General features: G+C 51.6%; 6 protein-coding genes across 6 annotated transcripts; 3 read left to right on the top strand and 3 right to left on the bottom strand.

Annotated features, from left to right (window-relative positions):
• Nucleotides 1–1995: 1995 nt before the first annotated feature.
• DBP10 (ATP-dependent RNA helicase dbp10) lies at nucleotides 1996–6933 on the bottom strand. Its single transcript, XM_003836097.2, has 3 exons — nucleotides 6146–6933; nucleotides 5503–6087; nucleotides 1996–5453 (listed from the first exon to the last, which is right to left on the bottom strand). Exons 1-3 carry the CDS (start codon nucleotides 6714–6716, stop codon nucleotides 3925–3927), a joined length of 2685 nt encoding a protein of 894 aa, XP_003836145.1. The 5' UTR covers nucleotides 6717–6933; the 3' UTR covers nucleotides 1996–3924.
• A 58-nt stretch (nucleotides 6934–6991) lies between these two features.
• IAQ61_005857 (uncharacterized protein) lies at nucleotides 6992–7936 on the top strand (the record flags this gene model as incomplete). Its single annotated transcript, XM_066096964.1, has 3 exons — nucleotides 6992–6995; nucleotides 7052–7275; nucleotides 7331–7936. The coding sequence occupies 3 exons, from the start codon at nucleotides 6992–6994 to the stop codon at nucleotides 7934–7936; spliced, it is 834 nt and encodes a 277-aa protein (XP_065952956.1).
• A 183-nt stretch (nucleotides 7937–8119) lies between these two features.
• IAQ61_005856 (uncharacterized protein) lies at nucleotides 8120–8809 on the bottom strand (the record flags this gene model as incomplete). Its single annotated transcript, XM_066096963.1, has 4 exons — nucleotides 8120–8340; nucleotides 8398–8493; nucleotides 8534–8649; nucleotides 8700–8809. The coding sequence occupies 4 exons, from the start codon at nucleotides 8807–8809 to the stop codon at nucleotides 8120–8122; spliced, it is 543 nt and encodes a 180-aa protein (XP_065952955.1).
• Nucleotides 8810–8993: 184 nt separating this feature from the next.
• Nucleotides 8994–10428, top strand: IAQ61_005855 (uncharacterized protein). The gene is made up of 6 exons (XM_003836100.2): nucleotides 8994–9072; nucleotides 9136–9196; nucleotides 9262–9647; nucleotides 9714–9816; nucleotides 9872–10017; nucleotides 10207–10428. Exons 1-6 carry the CDS (start codon nucleotides 9035–9037, stop codon nucleotides 10229–10231), a joined length of 759 nt encoding a protein of 252 aa, XP_003836148.2. The 5' UTR covers nucleotides 8994–9034; the 3' UTR covers nucleotides 10232–10428.
• A 3489-nt stretch (nucleotides 10429–13917) lies between these two features.
• Nucleotides 13918–14926, bottom strand: IAQ61_005854 (uncharacterized protein; the record flags this gene model as incomplete). The annotated part of the gene is made up of 2 exons (XM_003836103.2): nucleotides 13918–14614; nucleotides 14664–14926. The coding sequence occupies 2 exons, from the start codon at nucleotides 14924–14926 to the stop codon at nucleotides 13918–13920; spliced, it is 960 nt and encodes a 319-aa protein (XP_003836151.2).
• Nucleotides 14927–16557: 1631 nt separating this feature from the next.
• On the top strand, nucleotides 16558–18398 carry IAQ61_005853 (uncharacterized protein; the record flags this gene model as incomplete). The annotated part of the gene is made up of 2 exons (XM_066096962.1): nucleotides 16558–16698; nucleotides 17202–18398. The coding sequence occupies 2 exons, from the start codon at nucleotides 16558–16560 to the stop codon at nucleotides 18396–18398; spliced, it is 1338 nt and encodes a 445-aa protein (XP_065952954.1).
• Between the last annotated feature and the right edge of the window lie 507 nt (nucleotides 18399–18905).

Here is an 18905-nt window from a genome sequence, read left to right as displayed (position 1 = left end):
GCCATGTATATCGCCCGTGTTAATGACCGCCGTCATCTCGGTTTGACGTGATTCTCGCTGCTTACTTCGGCCTCCTCCAGCGAAGCCTTCTAGAGGACAGTCGGTGTGTAACTAGATGGTGTGTGTAGGTCAGGTTGGAGGCTACCCCTCACTGCCGAAGGAATCCTATGCTTTGGTGGGTGTTGATGATTATCCCGACAACCCTTGCACTCCACTTTTGGTCGTATCGTCCCCACCATGCATCCAGCATCGGCTGAGGGAGGGTTCAGTCTCAAGACGGAAGATAAATTTCCACCCGAAATCCAACGCGACGGCCTCTTCAGATCTGGACACGCGGGGATTTACCCATTGCAGCTCGAGGCATCCAAAAATGGCAGCCGAACATGGCCACGATAATAGCTTGTCTTCTATCGGCTATAGATTGGTCTCATCTCTTCGTCGCAGCCCCCCTTCCCCCCCGAGGCTAGGGCGCAAGCACACAACGGCTGTCCATGGTGCTGGGATTACCTGTCCTACCGTGGCGGGCGCTGCTGCCGTGTGCTGACAGCCCATGCATTTGCAGATAGATGGACCGCCGTGGGGAGTGGCTGTGTGCAGTCTATGTAGGTATGATGATTGCATGTATGCCATGTTGTACACATTCCACAGGAAGCTGCTAGCTAGGTACCAGGAGAAAAGTGAAACCCTACTACGCCCTGGTCTCTTGTGAGTGTGCTCGAGTCGTGCTATGCCAGGATAGCGAATTCCACAAACAGGCTCGCAGACTGAAGCGCGGGGATCTACGAACCGGTGCCTGGGCCTTTTGGACACGTTTTTGTGGCCACCGTCGAAACAGACGAGAAGCAGGGGGTGGTCACGATCCCTGGACGCCTTGGCCTCAAAGCTGGAGCGCTTTGGGAGCTCGGCGGTTCTAGGGACCCATTCTCGATTTGCGACTGGGTGCGGGCCGAGCATAAGCGATTGTCGGCCAGGGACAGCGTTTGGCTACCTTCCTGTCTGTCCGCTCTTAAGATGAAGGTGTAATACCTGTTTTGACCAGCATGTACGTATGAGACTATGTATATGAGCCTGTGAAGTAGGCAGTGTTGTATATTGTAGCTATGTACAGTATGCCCCCGGTGTGTGCATGTGATTGTCACACAACAGACATGCGGCTCACAGGGCCATCAGGCTGCCTGCAGCATCTCAACAGTCGACCGCGGGCGGGCTGGCGGGCGGGCTGGCAGAGCGACCCTGCAGGAAATGCATTTACCCACTCGCATCTGTCGTCGTCCTTGTCGTCTTTCGTCGTCTTCGTCATCGTCACTGGGCCTTTTCTGCCCATGGCGGCTGGCCACAATCCATCAGGCCCGCAACGGAATATGAAATTTCCGTCTGTGGGAAGCTGGTGGGGAGGTGGCAGCGCGGAATGTAGGCCGCGGTCTCTCTGCCATGGGAGTCCGACGGATGGATTGGGCTTGGGGGACGCCGAGGACAGGTTTCGGTTCGGTTTAGTTGAATTCAAGTGGGTGGGGTGGGGTGGGTGGAGTGGGTGACAGAGTGAAGCGAGGAGGAGAGAGGGGAAGGGGTGGCCCTAGACAAGTACCAATGTGCCTACCGTGCCTACTCTACTGTTAGGCCGCCGCTGCTGGAGGAAGCCACTCCGTGACCGTTGGTGGGGGGCCCTTGGCGACTCTAGCACAATAGCGACTGGGTTGGGTTGGCGACTGCTGGCAACTGCCTTGCTCTGCGCGGCTGATTCCCCTTGCCAATCGGCGAGAGAGTTTGGGAAATGGGCTACAGGGAGGATGTTTTGGCCCTTGCGAAGCGTGCGGGCGTATATCGAAATATCAAAAAGCCGTTGGGGGTAATGATGCGTTGCTGATATGTACTACTATAGTACATGGTTTGTGACTAACCAACCCAGCTGCGGAGCGCAAAGGAGAAGGAGAAGAAGAAGAAGAAGAAGAAGAAGGAAAAAGGCTCAAGCACCGCTCCTGGAGGGGGTGGGGAGAGAGAGAGAGAGAGAGAGAAAAGAAAAAGAGAAGAAAAAAAAGAAAAAAAAAAGAGGAAGAGCACATGCTCGTAGTTGTGCGTCATTCAACCACTTCTTCCCCCCTTCCATACAGCTCAAGCTGGCCGGGAAGAGGGGGGAAAGAGGGGGGCGCATCACATGTCGACGCGAGGCTCGTGTGTCTGTCTACCATGTACAATATTCCAGGTAGGTACATCCTGCATGTCCACAGATGGACAGATGAAATAGTAGAGTAGTACTAGATGGAGGATAGACTTCTGATGTGCGTCTTCCCAAGCTCGCCCGCGTCACACAAGACTTATTGTGGCGTCTTCGAGAAGGTCGGGTACAGTAAGCCGGTGGTGCGGGTGCAGAAAAGGATGGCTCTTGTGTGTGCATGCAAAAGTAGGCAAGCAATCCATGTAGGTAGTACATGCATAGCACACACAGTTACTGTCCCCAGCTCATGGGCTCTCTTTCGGCCTCTTGCGCTGGCCAGGGGCCCCAGGGATCCTCACACTCTTCTTTTCTGCACCGCTGCACCAGCCAACCGCCAGCCGCCAGCCATCAACCACCAACAGCCAACATAGTAGCCAACAGCCCCCTGGCCCTGCACTGCTTCCTTGCTGCTGCTGCTACTGCTGCTGCTGCTGCTGCTGCTGCACACACCCTTTTTTTCTTCTCTTCATCTGACACCAAGTGGTCTCTGCAGTCGAGCGGGCAATTGTCCGGCTGGCTCTCATCTGCCCACACGCTCGTCTTACACCCACACACACACCCACACACACACCCACACACACACACACATCAGCAGGAATTCTCCTTGAGGAAATGACGTGCCTGCATGGGCCTGTGTGCTCCGAACACCCTGTCCTGGTCCTCCTCGTCCTCCTCGTCCTCCTGTCTGGTTCGGGAGGCTGCCTCTGGGTTGGCTTCGCCGCCAGTCTCTCCATGTACCATGTACACGGTCGTTTCGCCGTTTGTCAGCTTCTAGCCCATTTGCTGACTGGGACGGTACGGTGTGTACGTACACAATGGCAAGAGCAGACCAGTCCATTTCCCTCGACTGCCCACTCACTCTCTACGGAGGTTGCCGCCGACGGGAGAGCAAGACCCATCCTGTTCCTCGTGCCCGAGCTACCATCACCTACCTACCTACCTACCTACCTACCTACCTACTCTAGCCACCCTCCGCTGACTCCGCTCCTTGTCATCCCTCTCTAGCTGCTGCCGTCATCGGTGGACGCGGGGCCACTCTACCAACAGAGACTCCACGCTGCAGACAAGAACGGCCCGTTCTTGGCCCGGGAAAGAGGGTCCATCCTCTTTCTCTTCATTTCTTGACCCTCTTTTTCCACCCTGAATCTGCCTGCTTCACACAACAGTCGCAACCACATACAGGATGGATGCCCGCCACTATTGGTTCCACACACACTTGTCCACAAACGGCTGATGGCTATCCCCTTGCGCTTTTCTGGGGCCTCGCCTGGAATCTCGTGCAGCACAGCAGAAAGTCCCGTACATATTGTACATGACTGCAGTCAATTGACAGTCCCGTCGCACCAAGCCCGGTCCACCACAGCCGACTCGGCACGGTGCGAGCGTGGTCTTCGAGAAGGCCTGACTCTATGTGTGTGTGTGTATCTCTCTCTGTGTGTGTGTGTGTGTGCGTGTGTGTGCACTATCGGTCCCACCAGCCTCAGGCACTCGCCGCATCCTACTCTAACTACATATACAATTAGATGGAACGTGATCGGTGTCTGGCGGATTTCTTTCATGCGCCACAACCCACCACCAACCATCTCACGCATGGCCATGTACTTTTTTCATGGTTCACGATTCATGAATCCTGGCCCTCACACGGATAGCATTGCGGACTGTGTAAAATGCTACGAAAGCTCGATCTGCGCTCCCGCTATCAAGTGATCAACTCAAAACTTCCGCTTCTTGGACGGCCGAGCGTTCTTCTCGCGCTTCCTCTCTTGAACCTTGCGTTGTTTGTGTACTGCACTGGCATCTAGGAGTTCGCTTTTGGCGCCGCCATGTTGGAACGCTCCGATCCGCTTCTCCTTTGCCTCTGCCACGCGCTGCTTTTGCACATGGTAGTCGTCGCGGTACCGATCGGCTTGCTTGGGTGCCTTTTCTGTCTTGTGCTTGTAGCGGGGTGCGTTGTTGAACGAGCCTGACGGCCGGCCAGGAGCCTCCATCTCGCCTACCCGCGGCATCTTCACCTTGTTCGCTTTGCGCCAGTCGTCGAATCGTCCGCTACGAAAGCTGGCTGCAATCTTCATCCCACTCTCTCCACGAATCATCTTTGCCCCCTTGGATCCATCTTCGTCGTTTGTTCGATTCACGTATTTTTTCGATTTCTTGTCCCAGCGCATCTTTGACTTGGCAGCATCCGCAAAACCTTGGATCTCATCATTGACCAGGGACATTTCCGCCGCCCGGGCTGCAGACACAAAATTAGAGTTACCAGCATCTCCCCCACTCACCCCATAGGCCTTCTCCTCGGCGAAATTCTCTTTCGGTGTGTAGGACATGAAGAAGTCGTTCTCACGCCAGCTCTCCTGCGTGGACTTCTTCGACCTGGGTTGCGACACAGATATCTCCAAATCATCCGAGTCAGAGTCATACTCGCCAGTCGCAGCTTCTGGCTCATCCTCTGACTCGATTTCGTCATCTTTCAATACACTCGTAGGCTCAGCCTCTTGCCCAAGCAGTTCATCTGCTGCTTTGTTCATCGCTTGTTTGCTCTTCTGCTTCTCCACCTGCTCTCTTCTCTTGCGCATGATTTCGGCTGTCTCGCTGCCGGTCCCTCTTTTACCGATTTCAAATACGGTCTCTGCGGGCCGGAAAGACTGGATCCTCTCTAGCATCTTGTCTTTTTCCCGTAACGCATTATGCATATCGTCGCTGAACAGCATATGCGTCTCGGCGAAGTTCGGGGAGGCCACTAGCTCCTTCGCGCGCTGCACACTCTGCGCGCTTGCTTGATTGCGCGTCCGCTGATATTGCCGCTCGCCCTTTTCCGCGACACTGAGCAAAAGGGCTAGATCCTCGTCGTCGGTGAGTTGTTTGTTGACAATCTCGACGGATGATTCTAGTTGATATGGCGCCAAGGTTCCGACCACGAAATCTTCAGCATAGTTTGGTTCGGCAATTGATCGACCGATAACCAATCGCTTACCAAGGAATAGTTGGAGATCAATGAGATATGGCAGATCGACATGTCTACACAGACTGTAGGCCCAGCCCTTCCGGCCAGCCCTTGCTGTCCGCCCCACCCGATGGACAAAGATCTTGGGTTGTGAGGGGAAATCGTAGTTGATGACGTGATTAATGTGAGGCATGTCCACACCACGAGCAGCAACATCGGTGACGACGAGGATACGAGTTAACCCGGTGCGAAAGTCTTGAATCTGTTCTTTGCGAGCTGTCTGGTCAAGGTTGCCGTAAACTGTAAACTGTTAGCAAACTCTAATATATGAGACTACAAAATAGCATACCGTAAGACACGGCATAACCGGTAGCTCGGAGTAAATTGGCGAGATATTCAACCCTGTGCTTGGTAGCAGCGAAGATGATGGTCGACTCGGCAATTGGCGCGTCCTTGACAAATCCATCACTCCGCTTCCGCTTCTTGTTCGTAGTAGCTTTCTCGCTGTCGACCCTGGCCTTTTTGGCAGCTTCGGTCTCTCCCACCGGTACTTTGATAACATTGTCGAGGAGGTGGAGCAGAGCTCCGTCGCGATCGCCAGATTTTATGGTGAAATAGGCACTCTTGAGGTCGGGAGAGATTTTACTTTCGGCGTCCAACCGAATGAGTTTCGGCTCCTGGAGACCAGCTCTAGCAAATTCAACAAGTGACTTTGGCAGCGTCGCACTGAACAGGAGAGTTTGTCTGTTCGTAGGTAAAGCATGTAAGATTTCCGACAATTGTGCTGCAAATCCCATTTCGAACAACCGATCGGCTTCGTCAAAAACAATGTATTTGACCGAGGATAAGTCGAGGCCCATTTCCACTTTGAGATGGAGAAATCGGCCAGGCGTCGCAATAATGATGTCGGGGTTCGTGGTCATGGAGCTGAATTCTGACCGAGCAGTTAGTAATCTAGAGACTGTACTCAAAAACTTTGGCGGAGTACACACGTTCTTCTAGACTGTCTCCACCGACAAGCAAGATGGTTCGCAAGTCTGTCCCGCGTCCCAGTTCCTTGACGACCTTCAGTGTCTGCAGCGCGAGTTCACGCGACGGCGACATGATGATGCCTCGAGCACCGACTTTGGCTGAGTGTGCCTTGAGCTTCTGAATCATGGGGATGACAAAAGCAGCCGTCTTTCCCGAGCCGGTTCTTGCCATTCCCACCACATCGTCGCCTTGAAGCATGAGTGGCACAGCTTTGCGTTGAATCGGTGTCGGTATTTTGAAGCCTTTCTGCGCAATCGCCTTGAGCAGCAGGGCGTTTAGACCCATTGCTTGGAACCCACCGCCTTTTTTGATAGATTTTCCCAGATTCGATGCTTTCCGGTTCGACGCAGCCTGCTTTGCGGCGATAAAGGCCTCGTCATCTGACCCATCATCACTCCCAAGAGCAAGATCTATGCCCAGATGACCCGTATTTGGTTCCTTGTGTGCTGCCGCTTCGTCGCCGCCAGCAAGAGCGTCGAAGATGTCGAACTCGGTTTCGGACAGCGCCGGTGAGCCCGCGCGAGGAGCCATGTTCCGTGTGGACGTTTCAGCTGTTCAGCCTCCTATGGCCGGTTCAATCGTTTGGGGATGAAGACAGGTCTAGAGGAGGCCTGCTGTCGCGAAATCTTGGCTCATGGATTTATTTTCCACCTAGCGCTGAGCGGGCGGTCTGAAATCTTGGCGTGCAGGGGTCGTCAAGTGTTTGTCGGTCGCACACACGTGCCCCGCGATCTGGAAGGCGCGTCCGACGCGTTTTGCCCTCGTTCAGCCTGGCACCGCGTTTTCCCACAAAGAACGGCGACGGGATGAGTATGATGACACGGGGGCTGCAAACCTCGAATCTTTTCTACTGACAAGCACAATAGATTACAACAGTTACGAAACGTCGTACACATCGTACGGTGCTGGCGGCGGTGCTGGCGGCGGAGGCTTCATACCCGGCGAGGGAGGCAGCCAGCAGAGCCCTGGTGGCCGGCGAGAGCACACGCAGGATTCACTTCGTCCCGTGACCATCAAGCAAATTCTGGAAGCAACGACGGATTCCAGTAGCAAAGATGAATTCAAGATTGATGGTGCAATAGTCTCCCAGGCATGTCTGCGCCCTGCATGCACCCACCTCACATGCCCTAACCGTACTCACACAGGTCACTTTTGTCGGTCAAATCCGCAACATCTCCACACAAACGACAAACACGACCTACCGCCTCGATGACGGTACCGGCAGCATAGAAGTCAAGCAGTGGGTCGACTCGGATGCCGTCGATCACACAAATCCTGCCAAAGCCAAGCTCGTCGAGGGCGCCTACTGCAGAGCATGGGGCAAACTGAAGAGCTTCAACGATCGGAAATCTGTCGGTGCTCAAATCATTCGCGCTATCGAGGATATGAACGAGATCTCGTACCACCTGCTTGAAGCCACAGCAGTGCACCTCTACTTCACACGCGGACCTCCTGGTGCCGCCAATACTGGTGTTGCTACTAATAATGCGGGTGCAGGGCAACAGCAGCAGGCTACGAGTGGCAACTTGGGTGGTTACAATCTCTCTACATATACGCCTGTGGCGAGACGGGTGTTCCAATTCTTAAGGGAGGCGCCCCAGTCGAATGAGGGTTTGAACCAGCATGAGATTGCGGCCAAGCTTGGAATCGACACAGCAGAGGTAGCCAGGGCTGGTGATGATTTGCTGGCCGGCGGTCTTATTTATACCACTGTTGACGATCAGACCTGGGCGGTCCTCGAGGCTGAATAAACAATGTCCTTGAGCACACGAGGAAGTCATAGCGAGATGTGGAGAAGCACATGGTTATTAAAGCTCTACAGTGTCACTCGCTCATGTGAGCACGAACAGGATGAGATAACGCTTCATGGCAGAGTCAAAATTTACGACATGTTGAAGCTAACCTGATCAAAACACTTTAGTGCACAAAGACCCCTATTCCTTGTCTGCATTGATAGACAGGAATAGAACACAAGCTGCCACTATGGCGGTTGAAACGACCGTAAATACGACCTGTGTTTTCCACCCAGACTGTACCAATGCTCGCCGTTTACTGTAACGTGTCACCGTGTTGATGTAGTTTGAGAGCCCAGACACAAGGCAAGCCAATGAAAGAATCCAGAATATCAAGCCCAGCGGCAGTGCAACCCGATGCTCTACTTCACGTCAGTGAGAGTGCCTTGTCGCAACCGTCCAGTCAAGTCTGAGCGTACCAAGAGCAGATGGCTTCGTCTTCAGATGAAAAGAGAGTACTATGGCTACTGCGACAATCGCCATATACACGCTCAACTTCAGCCACGATAAAAATGCTGTCTACATCAGTACATGCAATCTAAAATGACTTCATACAGTATGCACTTCTCTCATTTGCTGCATGATCCCTCGCATCCGAAGAAACATTATCGAAAAGCAGCACACCCAGTAAAGGTCTCTCTTTGAATACAGCCCTCTCGTACTCGTTCCCCCTGTGCTTTTATAAGTCAGGACCTCCAAAAAATCCGCCAGGCCGTCTTACTGCTTCACGAGAACCGGAGAGATTTTAAAGGGATTGTAAAAGGGTCGATAGGGCACTTCAAGAATGGCATCGTCAGAATCGCCCATGCGATCCAGCGGTCTGAAGTCCATTTTCCTGGCTCTTTCATCGATCAAGGCGTGTTAGAGATGGACGGAAGTGCTCCGCTTCATTGGAGCCATGTGGAGTTGGCAGCGTGACCGTTTTGGCTTCGTCGCACGGACCAATTAGGTAAGGTACGAGTGAGGTCATCGGTTCATCCGGCGGGACTCCAAGGATGACCGCTCGACAAACATCGTTTTCAAACGCAATTTGCGCAATTCATCAATCGGAACATCATGGGCAGGAACGAGCTTGAGATCTTCGGTGGCAGAAAGTAAATATATCCATCCCCCTTGGAGGAGAATACCACTTCAGTCCATGCTGATGGCCGATGCAGGGGCTGGAAAGCTTCGGATTGGACATCGAGTGACGACCGTGTACGCGGCGGCTCATCCCAGGTACACCAACCACCCATTTAACGGCTCGCCTAAACAGCTCCTTCTGACTACATACCAAACTCCAGTCTTACCTCACCATCAAAGGCACAACCGCGTCCTTCCACGGCACCCTAGACATCACCACGCTCGGTGGCGCCGGCTTCGCCAGCCAGCGTACCACCGGCGATGACCGTTCTTGGGATCTCTCTGGCTTCGACGGTTTGCATCTGCAGCTGGGTAAGCATGACGGTAAAAAGTACACCTTGACACTCAAGGACGAAATCTTACCCCTCATGCCCGATGGCCGCGAGCAATCAACTATTAGCTATGAGTATGTGTTTAGTTCGGCGGGTGCGGATGGGCTGTTTGTGCCGTGGCATGCGTTCAAAGCGACATATCGTGGCAAAGAGAAGAAGGATGCAAAGCCGTTGAACACCAAAAGTGTAAAGAGATGGAGTATTATGATGAGAAGGTGAGTGGTTGACTCTTTCTAAAGCTTGGACGTGGCCCCCTTTGTTTTTGGCTGATATAAGAGTAGCTTCTTTGGCAGTCAACAGGGTGACTTCTCGTTAGAGATCAAGTCGGTCAAGGCTGTAAAACAGTCGACTGACCTGGAAAAAGGCGAGGTGGCTGGAGTTGGCGTAAGCGTAGTTGCACCCAGTGGCAGTCGATTGTAGCTGACGAGAGATGTTGCAGGAACCTTGGTCGTGGAAAAATTCGAATTTGGTGGGGTTGGCGCTCATCCTTTCGTCAACATGGGCCGTCAGCTGGGCGTTCTGCTGGTGGAAGGGTTATGACATGGGTATTATGAGGCCGGCGAGGTGGTGGTCTATTGTGAGAAGGTAGGCCTTTTAAGAATCATCCGAATTACGCCAAGTTATCATCTCGGTTATAGCTCGTGTGAATAATTATATGTCGCCAACGATGGACCTGCCTCTTAAGGAAGTTTTACTGTACTTATGATACTCATTTGTGATGCCAAATTATAACGGCGTATTTGTGAACATAAAAATGCTAACTATCTCACGTAGATACCAGTACATGGACAAAGCTTGAACCTATCAACAGCATTAGAAGGTAGCCCATAACATCCACAGTTTGTAGATGGTTGTTGAGCGCTCGCTTGATTCCCTTACTATGCGTTACTAAGGAAAACAAAGGTGGCAATGATTCGAGTTGGAGAAGCCGTGCGTAACGAGTGCGACCCTCGTTCCATCTCAAGACCAGTGCAGCCAAGGAAGACATGCAACGCCGATACCGCCCCAACTTGGTTCTAAGACCCCTCTGCCTCTAGGTATAAAAGGAGCCTTGTGTTAATAGATAGATAGACAAGTTCTTCTTGTCCTTTTATACAAGACCTATAGGTGTAGGAATTAATTCGTTTAATCTCTATACAGACGCGCACTCCCATATGCCTTTGAGTCGTATCGGACCCCTTTCGGACGTTCCTGCCTACCTGTGTCGTTACAAGGGAGTCACTCGGCGAGGGTCACAATAACACCTATCCCGAACGGAAATATCCTAAATTTTTATTCACCCCCCTAGTTTATAAGACTTGATATCAAGTGTAGCGCTTAGTAAAAGTCTAACTATCGGCTGTTAATAAGTATATGTATACTAAACATTAACCTAAGAGTAAATCAAAAGGTAAGTTAGTATTAAGATTAAGATTCAGATAGCTTAGTAGATAAGGTAAGGTAAAGGATTTTATAAAGATTATATAAGACTTCACAAGGGATAGAGGGTCTTTAGGTAGGGTGGATAGTGCGTGTCAAGTATATTGTAAAACGAATCTATACCCTCTGTTTCGATCCTTGAGGGTACTTATACTGCTCCTGCTCATGTAATCCACTATTCCGGTCCCAGTGAGTCCTGTTTTCTGACAGATTAGGTATATGATAGTGATGGAGACTATTTTGGTTTGTCCGGGTCTGGCCCCGTACACTATTCCATTGTTAGTAGCCTCTAAAGGATTCTTATAAAACATAACAGTGTTAACCTACGCAAATAACCTATTAATATGCTGTTAGTAATGAAATCGTAATCAAACTTGGCTGCCTTTTGGATGCAAACGTACTCTTGTGGCTACGATTGCGCCAGGTACCTTACATGGCCAATACTTGCCCTTGACTGACTTGTCAAAGCATTCTCCGCGTGAAAACTGAAGATGCTTTGGATCTGGGTTTTCTTGATTTGTTCCTACCAGTACTTCAGGCGCACCCTGTGTTGTTGTTAGCGTTTCCTGCGACACAGAGTTATGCTATATTCGTACACAAAAGAAATAGCGACTGTAAATTTGACCATTGATGTTGGATTTCAGAGCGCAATGATGACTGATGTATTCATCGATCCTTGGCGCGTTAACGCCCTCGCCAGTGGTATAATACACCTTTGAAGTGGCTAATGCCACAGGCAGAAGAGCAAGAACAGCTAGCCTCATATTGTGTGGGATAATGGTATTTAGATAGTAGATGCTTAAGGTAAAGAGGAGTGAAGACGAAGTGTGTGACAGCGAAGGTAGGACGGACGAGGCATTTATAGACGGAGCGCGTGTACACATCGTACAAAGACACCCCAGTGATAGGACTACTGGAGTTAAAGTTTACGGATTTTGTAAAAGACCACTATATAATTAGTGCCATCTGTTAACGCTCACCGTCTGTTCATAGCGGTGTCTGATATGTAGATCGCGGTTAAATAGGGGTTGTAATCGGTCTTATTAGTTTATCTGTCCTGTCAAGGAAAGATCGTACTGGGTGTTCCTACAACATTAACGTTCCCCCAGTTCAGCCTTTCTTAGTTGGCCTCAGTAGCAAGAGGATTTTAGTCTTGCTGTTGTAGGATATTCTATACAGTATGTACCGTACAAACTGGCGAGGAACAGTTACGCCAAAGTTGGGTCGACTGTGAAGTGCTTGGGCTCAGCCCAAACCTGGGTTTGACCGAATGACAGAGGGGCGGACACGGTTGAAGGCATATACAGATCCAGCGGTGATTTAATGATGGCAGGACATTTATTGAACCGAAGCATCGTTCTGACAACGGCCTGACTAAGGGATATACCTAGGGGCCAGTACAAACTCGAAGCGAGCACGCTACATACACGTAAATAGGTGCGGAGAGCTCACCTCTTCTATAAGATACCGAATACTATTATCAACACTCATTGCATTCTCCTTTGAGGCCAGTCCATAACACCAACCCAGGTCTCACTTTTCCATTGACACATGAGCTAGACGGCTCTACTGTCCGCAGAGTGGAGAGTCAGCATCTCATAGTCAGTGCACAGTCAGCATCTCACAGTCAGCGATTTGCCTGTGATACATGTTCTGTCCGCATACGCTGACATAGCCCCGGCCTAGATTTTCCATTCACTAGCTAGTTATCGCCTAGCTCAGACGATCTACCGGTAGCGTGATCAATAGAAAAGTCTTGGGCTAACACGACAGGCAGGAAGAATAGAATTTATGTTGTTTTCAATGCAGAGCGTAATATAATTCCTTGAAGAGGCGGTAGGACATGGGCACGTGTAGGAGACTATTTCTATTCGAGTGCTTCTATTTCTTAAGCATACGTCATAGATGCCCTGTTTGTTATACCACTTCATGCTCGGAAGACCTATTGTATAGAAAATCATCACAAAACGGGGCAATGCCAGGTTGGTCTTATTTATTCGGCATTACGATACCTATGGTAGCCAAAGTGTCACAACTGGAGCATCGTGATGCTAATTCCCAACGCTCTGATATTTAGGGAGAAAACGAGATTGGCACTTGTCATCAGAGCTAAGCGCTCTACCGAGACGCTAAGTGTGATGTTAAGTTATTATTCCTTATAAACCTTATGTATGTGAGGCGGAGAGAATTATTTCCTCACAAGTAGCTTGAAATTGTGTCATAACCCTCCTTTCCGCTAGGTGTATTTTGACCGTCTACGCCGCTGAGCCGACATCCTTGCCATTGTGCCATCACTTCATATTTTGCCGCGATGGCATTGACGTAATAGGCTCGCATTTACTCTGTCAATCTTAGCCAAGCGCTGTCTGATTTGTTTCAAAGCTTTCTTGATATGTCCTTCACCCCACCTGCACATCGCGAACATCTTGCTTTCCAAGTATTTCAGCAAAGAGTGGTTCTGAAAAGTAGTGACGCAGAACTGACGGGACTAGTCAAGGTTATGTGTGATGTATGTCAGGTGTACAATAACATAAAGTCTTATATTTACATTAATCTACTGTCAGGACACAGGGCTCCGCCGGCTCTGGAGGCCCAAACATGGGCCAGGGTGGCCCAAGCTAGATAGATTACGTGATCATGGGCAATATAAATACCCATGAGAATCGATACACACGGTATCGATTCGTTTGATATTCAATCGACACCTATTGTCCTAATCTACCATTGAACCTCTATCCCACACCGTGACGTCTTACATCTACCTATACAATTCTGATTTACTAGTCTACCCGATTATCTTATCGTATAAACTTAATTGTGGAAGAAACCTTATTAACAGTGCCTAGTATTAAATATATCAGATGAACGAAACTAAGAGACTAAACTCTACAGTCCATGGCCGTGCTTATGAGTATTAGGAGGGTAGGTTCGAGTGTAGTGAGGGTATACCGTATATGGATATCATCTGTCGCAATCTTGCTAGCTCTTTCCAAAGCCCACCTAGATATAAGAGAGCTTACTTTTACACAACGTGAGTGTCAATCAAACATGTATCATAATCTCCAATCACTCCCAATCCATGCCCTCAATCCCCCGCCTGATGTGCTCTGCCCCCAACGCCTCACAAGCCTTGCCCTCTCCACACTCACCCCCTCTCCTCAAATGTCTCATCTCCTCGCCCCAAGTAGCCTTATCCCCATGCCACACCCTCTGCCTCTCCTCGCACTCCTCCAACAAACCCACAAGACACACTGCCCCACTGCCTCCACCCCAAACCTCCATCTTCAACGCGGTCTTTGCAATCTTCTTCCACTCGCGGGCCTCGAGGTCGATATTGAATCCCAGCGGGCAGTCCGCCGTGCCCGTATGCAAATGGGCAAGTGCAGGATTGGTGTCGCCGACGCGGAACCTTTTTTTGGTGTTTGTAAGGGCGAGGCGCGTGGCTTCTGCGTTGATGTCAAGGAGAGCCTTTGCGTAGCGCGCGGTCAGGGCTTTGAAGAGGGAGGTTATAGATTGGACGTTTTGGGTTGCGGTGAAGGCGTCTAGCGGGCAGGTTGGGCAGTGAATGAGGGTGGCGAGGGCAGACATGGCGGTGCGTAAAGGGGGAATTACTTGGGGGAAGGAAAAGGTGGGGAGGGTCTGGAGGGTGCTGAGGGTTAGGTAGGTCGTCGATAGGCATGTGCAGGGGTTGTTCTCTGGCGGCTGTGGGGTTGGTGGTGGGAGATTCCACAGGGATGGATCGATGGTGAAGTCGAGGTTGAAGCTGTAGATGCGTCAGTGTATGCATGTGGTTGTTGGCGAGTAGAGCTTACCCAAAATCGTTTGTGGGAGTGTCATCGAAATTTGGTGTGATGTTTCGGCTGTCCTGCATTGATACTGCGATGCCACTGTCGGTGGTGTGGCTCGACCCGTTCGACTGTGGCTGCTCGTGCAGGGCAGTTAAGCCATAGTCCAGTTGCGGGTGATTGACCAGAAGTCCCGATAAACTGCCATTTGGTCCTGCGTCGTTCTTCCCAGGATGTTGCGCCGGCCCATCTGCTTCACCGTCACGCCTCCGCTTCTTGGGTCGCCCCATCTGCTTCTGCGGCGAATAAACACAGCCTATGCCTTCTTTTTTGCATCGTACGCATACCGGCGTATCGCCGGAGCATTTCAACTTTCGTGAACCTCGTGGGCGATCAGTTGTGAGTAGAAGGCAGAGAGGGTTTGCCAAGGGTAGTTTGGGTACTTACGACATTCGTCACAGGCCGAGTGCAGTTTCTCTGCTGCTGACATTTAGGCCCTGTTGCGAGACTGTCGATGACCGCTCAGAATATGGCGTGCGCTGAACTCGGATGCGTGCTAGCCAATATCACTTCTTGGTTCGGGGTTACATGTAGGGAGCGGGTGAAAGCGGGTGGGTAGGTACCGGTAGCTCAGCTTCAAGTCTGGCAAGGGCGATCGAGATCGATGCCTGCCTGGCTGCCAACTACGCTCCAGCCCAGAACAGCAGAACGGCAGGACAGCGAGTTGGTAAGACCACAGCGCAAACACCTATACTCGTTGATCGGGGGATGTTTGAGTATCAGCTCAGCGTTGTGGCCATCCAAGTGGGCGATCAGGCCAAAGATGGCATGCTCCACTGACGTGAAAGCCTTTGTTGTGGGGGATGAGAGTCTGGGAAGCTAGCACGCATCCATGCTCTGGTTGGACAACTGACAGCCAATCACACCGGTTTCCTCTCCGACTCCAGCATCACGAAATTCAGGTGGCATGTCGGCATCCAATTTCATGGAGAGTGTGGAGTGTGGAGAGCCGTCCGTCTTTGTCGACATTGCCTACGGTCTGTCGTAGTTGCCGGCCAACCAGCTAAGCGTCGCGCAGCCCGAATTCACAGACGGAGGCAAAGCTCACACGATCGCTGGTCAGCCTTGTGGGACATTTTTACGCGAAGCTAATGCTGCAACGAGAGCTCCTACCGGTACCTACGCATTGTCCCACAGAGGGATTGGGCAGCCATTCCACATAAGGGTTGCTGATGAGGAGCACTCCCGCGGTGGTGCTCACAGCATCGCAACCATCGTCTGAATGCCAGGGGATTACTATTCAGTGTCCACTTGCGTGCGGCTCTGGACACGGCCACGAAGGAGACCTGTATGTCTCGAAACCGTGGTGCTGTTGACCAGCAGGAAAGCAAAGTACCATACTACCTAGAGTACGCCCAGACTAGCTCTGTGCTTCCAACGAGCATGTGTACCATGCGCTCCACACTTTTGCATACGAAGGGAGGCTGAGTGCTGCTAGATCGATGTACATATTGGCAGGGAAGAAGTCATCTTCGGATCCGATGCTGTGGCTGTGGGAACGGAGACGACGTTGACATTGACGTTGGCGTTGACGTTGTCTTGGACGCTGTCTTGACTTCCACACCTGTCCTTCACCGATCCTTGGCGACACGAACGTGCGCCCACGAAAAGAGTTTGCTGGCCACGCTGAAAGTACTACTGCCCAGTTGTGCATTCCTCCCAACTGAATGCCACCTGCTGACAAAAGAAAGCGCCAAAAGGGCGCAGTCGCAACGCCGCCCTCTCCGCCTGCAAGTGTGGAAGACGAGGCATCTCAGCCGAAGTGAGCTAGCCTCTCGCACCAAGGTATCTACATCACCTCCACCGGTTGGTGACCAGGATGTCCCAGGCTTGGTCCTGCACGCCCTATCTAGAGGAAAGTATGTACTCGTACCTACAAGGGACAAAGCTGATGCCTGGAAGAAGTCGAGAGGGCGCATCGCGGACACGTCGTGGTGCGCGTCTGGGACAAGTCGCAGCTGTCACACAAGTGACGTGCGACGTCTTTTTGAGGAACTGCGCCGTACCCGTACCGTCACCGTCTGTCCGCAGGCTGCCAGCAACACAACCGTGTCTCCGAGGGTACAGCAGAGAAATAAAGACGAGAGTCTGCTTTGCGCGGCACACTCTCGCGCACGTCGACTCTCTTGAAGGGCGACGCTTCCTTATGCCTGTTCAATGCTAGTGCTGATGGCCGGATGGCCTCGCTGTCCTCGCGGATTGGCCGGATGACTTCGAAACATGCTGGGGGCCACGGCTTAGCGCTCCTGCATCTTTTGTGAGTCACAAGATGATCGGCCCTTCCTGCCGCCGTTCTCGCTTCCGCCTTACACTCTAGCCTTTAAATCCCCCACCTTCCCTCGCTGCCTGAAATCTTCCCTTTCATCCATCGCCTTACCACACAAACACACATTCACTCTCCCCACGACAGTCATCAATATGGCTGCCATCTAGCGTTCCGCGCCTTTCGCAATCCTGGATTTCAACACAAACAACCCTTCTCTCCACTTCACCCCCCCTTCAGAGACTTCCAATTTGGAACCTCTGAACTCAAGTCTTGCCCCGCGCAACTTAAGTTCGCCGTCCTCCACCCCGTTCGACTTCACGTCGTCCACCACGGCTTCTCATCAGACACCATGGCACTCTTCACCAGCTCCCCAAGCCTATCGGCAACCATCTACGACCAGACCACACGCATTCGATTCGCCTCAGGACTTTGTGCTCTTCGACCAGTCAGCTCAGGTACCCCAGCGACCTCAGCGAGCACCGAGCGCTCCTCCGCCTCCGCATACGTTTAACAACGGCCACTTCTACGCCAATTCTGCACCTTCATCGACCACAGAATTACAGCAGCCTCAGTTACGACAACGCCCCCCGGTTCCCCTGTTTTCCAGCTCTAGCAACAACACTCCACAACTGAACAACGCCACAACTATGGCAGGTACGGTGCATGACTGTTGCAATGCCAATCCCAAGCTCACCATGGCTGCAGACTTGAACAGCAACAACTCCTTTGACTCAGGCATCAGCCTGTTGTCTGGCTTCCGCGCCTCCGGAGCTGTTTCTCTTGACGGGATCAACGCGTTCACAGCCGTCAACGATCCTTCCGTTGCCTCCGGCTCCACGCGCACCGTATCCCCCAAGGACATCTTTAACGATGCCTTTGGATCTAACCCTCCATCTACGGCGTTCACAAACTTGACCTCGCCCGATATCAACGATACGCCCTACATGTTTGACAGCTTCAACTGCTCGCCAAGCTTCGAGGGCGACTTCTGCATGCCCTCTGATGACACATCTTGGCCATCCTTGTTCCCCGAGGTGGACAACACGGTTCCAGAGCCTGCTTATGTTCCTGCAGCCATTTCACTTCCAATGGATCGAACTATCAGTAGCCAGTCCATGGAGCGATCTGGATCCTCCAGTATCGGCTCCCCTCGGGTCTTGAACAGTTCATATCGCAGAAAGTCATCTGTCAACAACTCGCCTTCCATCAATGGCATCAGTAAGGCGCGTCGTCGTAAGGGTGAACTACCAGCAATCACCGTTGATCCTAGCGACAAGGTCGCTTTGAAGCGAGCTCGCAATACGCTTGCAGCTCGTGAATCTCGACAGAGGAAGTTCGATCATGTCAGCGAACTTGAGCGTCGCAACTCTGAGCTCGAGGCGGATGTAGAGAAGTGGAAGAGCATCGCTATTGCTCTCGGACACACCGGGTCTTGACTATCTCGGTCTCATCAACATGGTTCTCAATGGTCTTGAGGGAGCTGGCGTCCACCAGCTTATTCCTCTTGACAAAAGTTTTTTTTTCATCTCCTTGATGTTCTTTGTAAGCGATGCGTCTGTCGTCTTCGGGTGATGGATCGTCCTCGCTTTTTTTTTGGATGCTATTATGTATCTAACGACCGGTGTGCAGTCTCCCCCTGTGGTTGATTGACTCCACCTGGTGTGTGCCGACACATTGTTCGCGTTTTCCGCTTCGTGATGCCAACTTTTGTTCGTTTTGGTTTTCGTTTTGGTATATTCATCGTTACAATTATTAGCTTGCGGCTGAAGATTCGTGAGATAGTCCCTCTATATACACGGTTCTCAAAAAAATGCCTGTACCTCGTGATATGACTCCTCGCTCGCAAGTGACTCTTGCATGTGTGACCACGAGGATCCATTCGTGTCACTGTTGGTAGGACTGTGCCATGGTCGGCCAGTCATGCGTAGCAAGACTCATACTGA

This window comes from Plenodomus lingam, assembly GCF_022343315.1.
Source record: "Plenodomus lingam strain CAN1 chromosome Unknown contig_23, whole genome shotgun sequence".
In the NCBI taxonomy this organism is placed as follows: Eukaryota; Fungi; Ascomycota; class Dothideomycetes; order Pleosporales; family Leptosphaeriaceae; genus Plenodomus; species Plenodomus lingam.
Note: the sequence above shows the minus strand (reverse complement) of the source record. Positions and strands in the feature narration are given on the sequence as shown.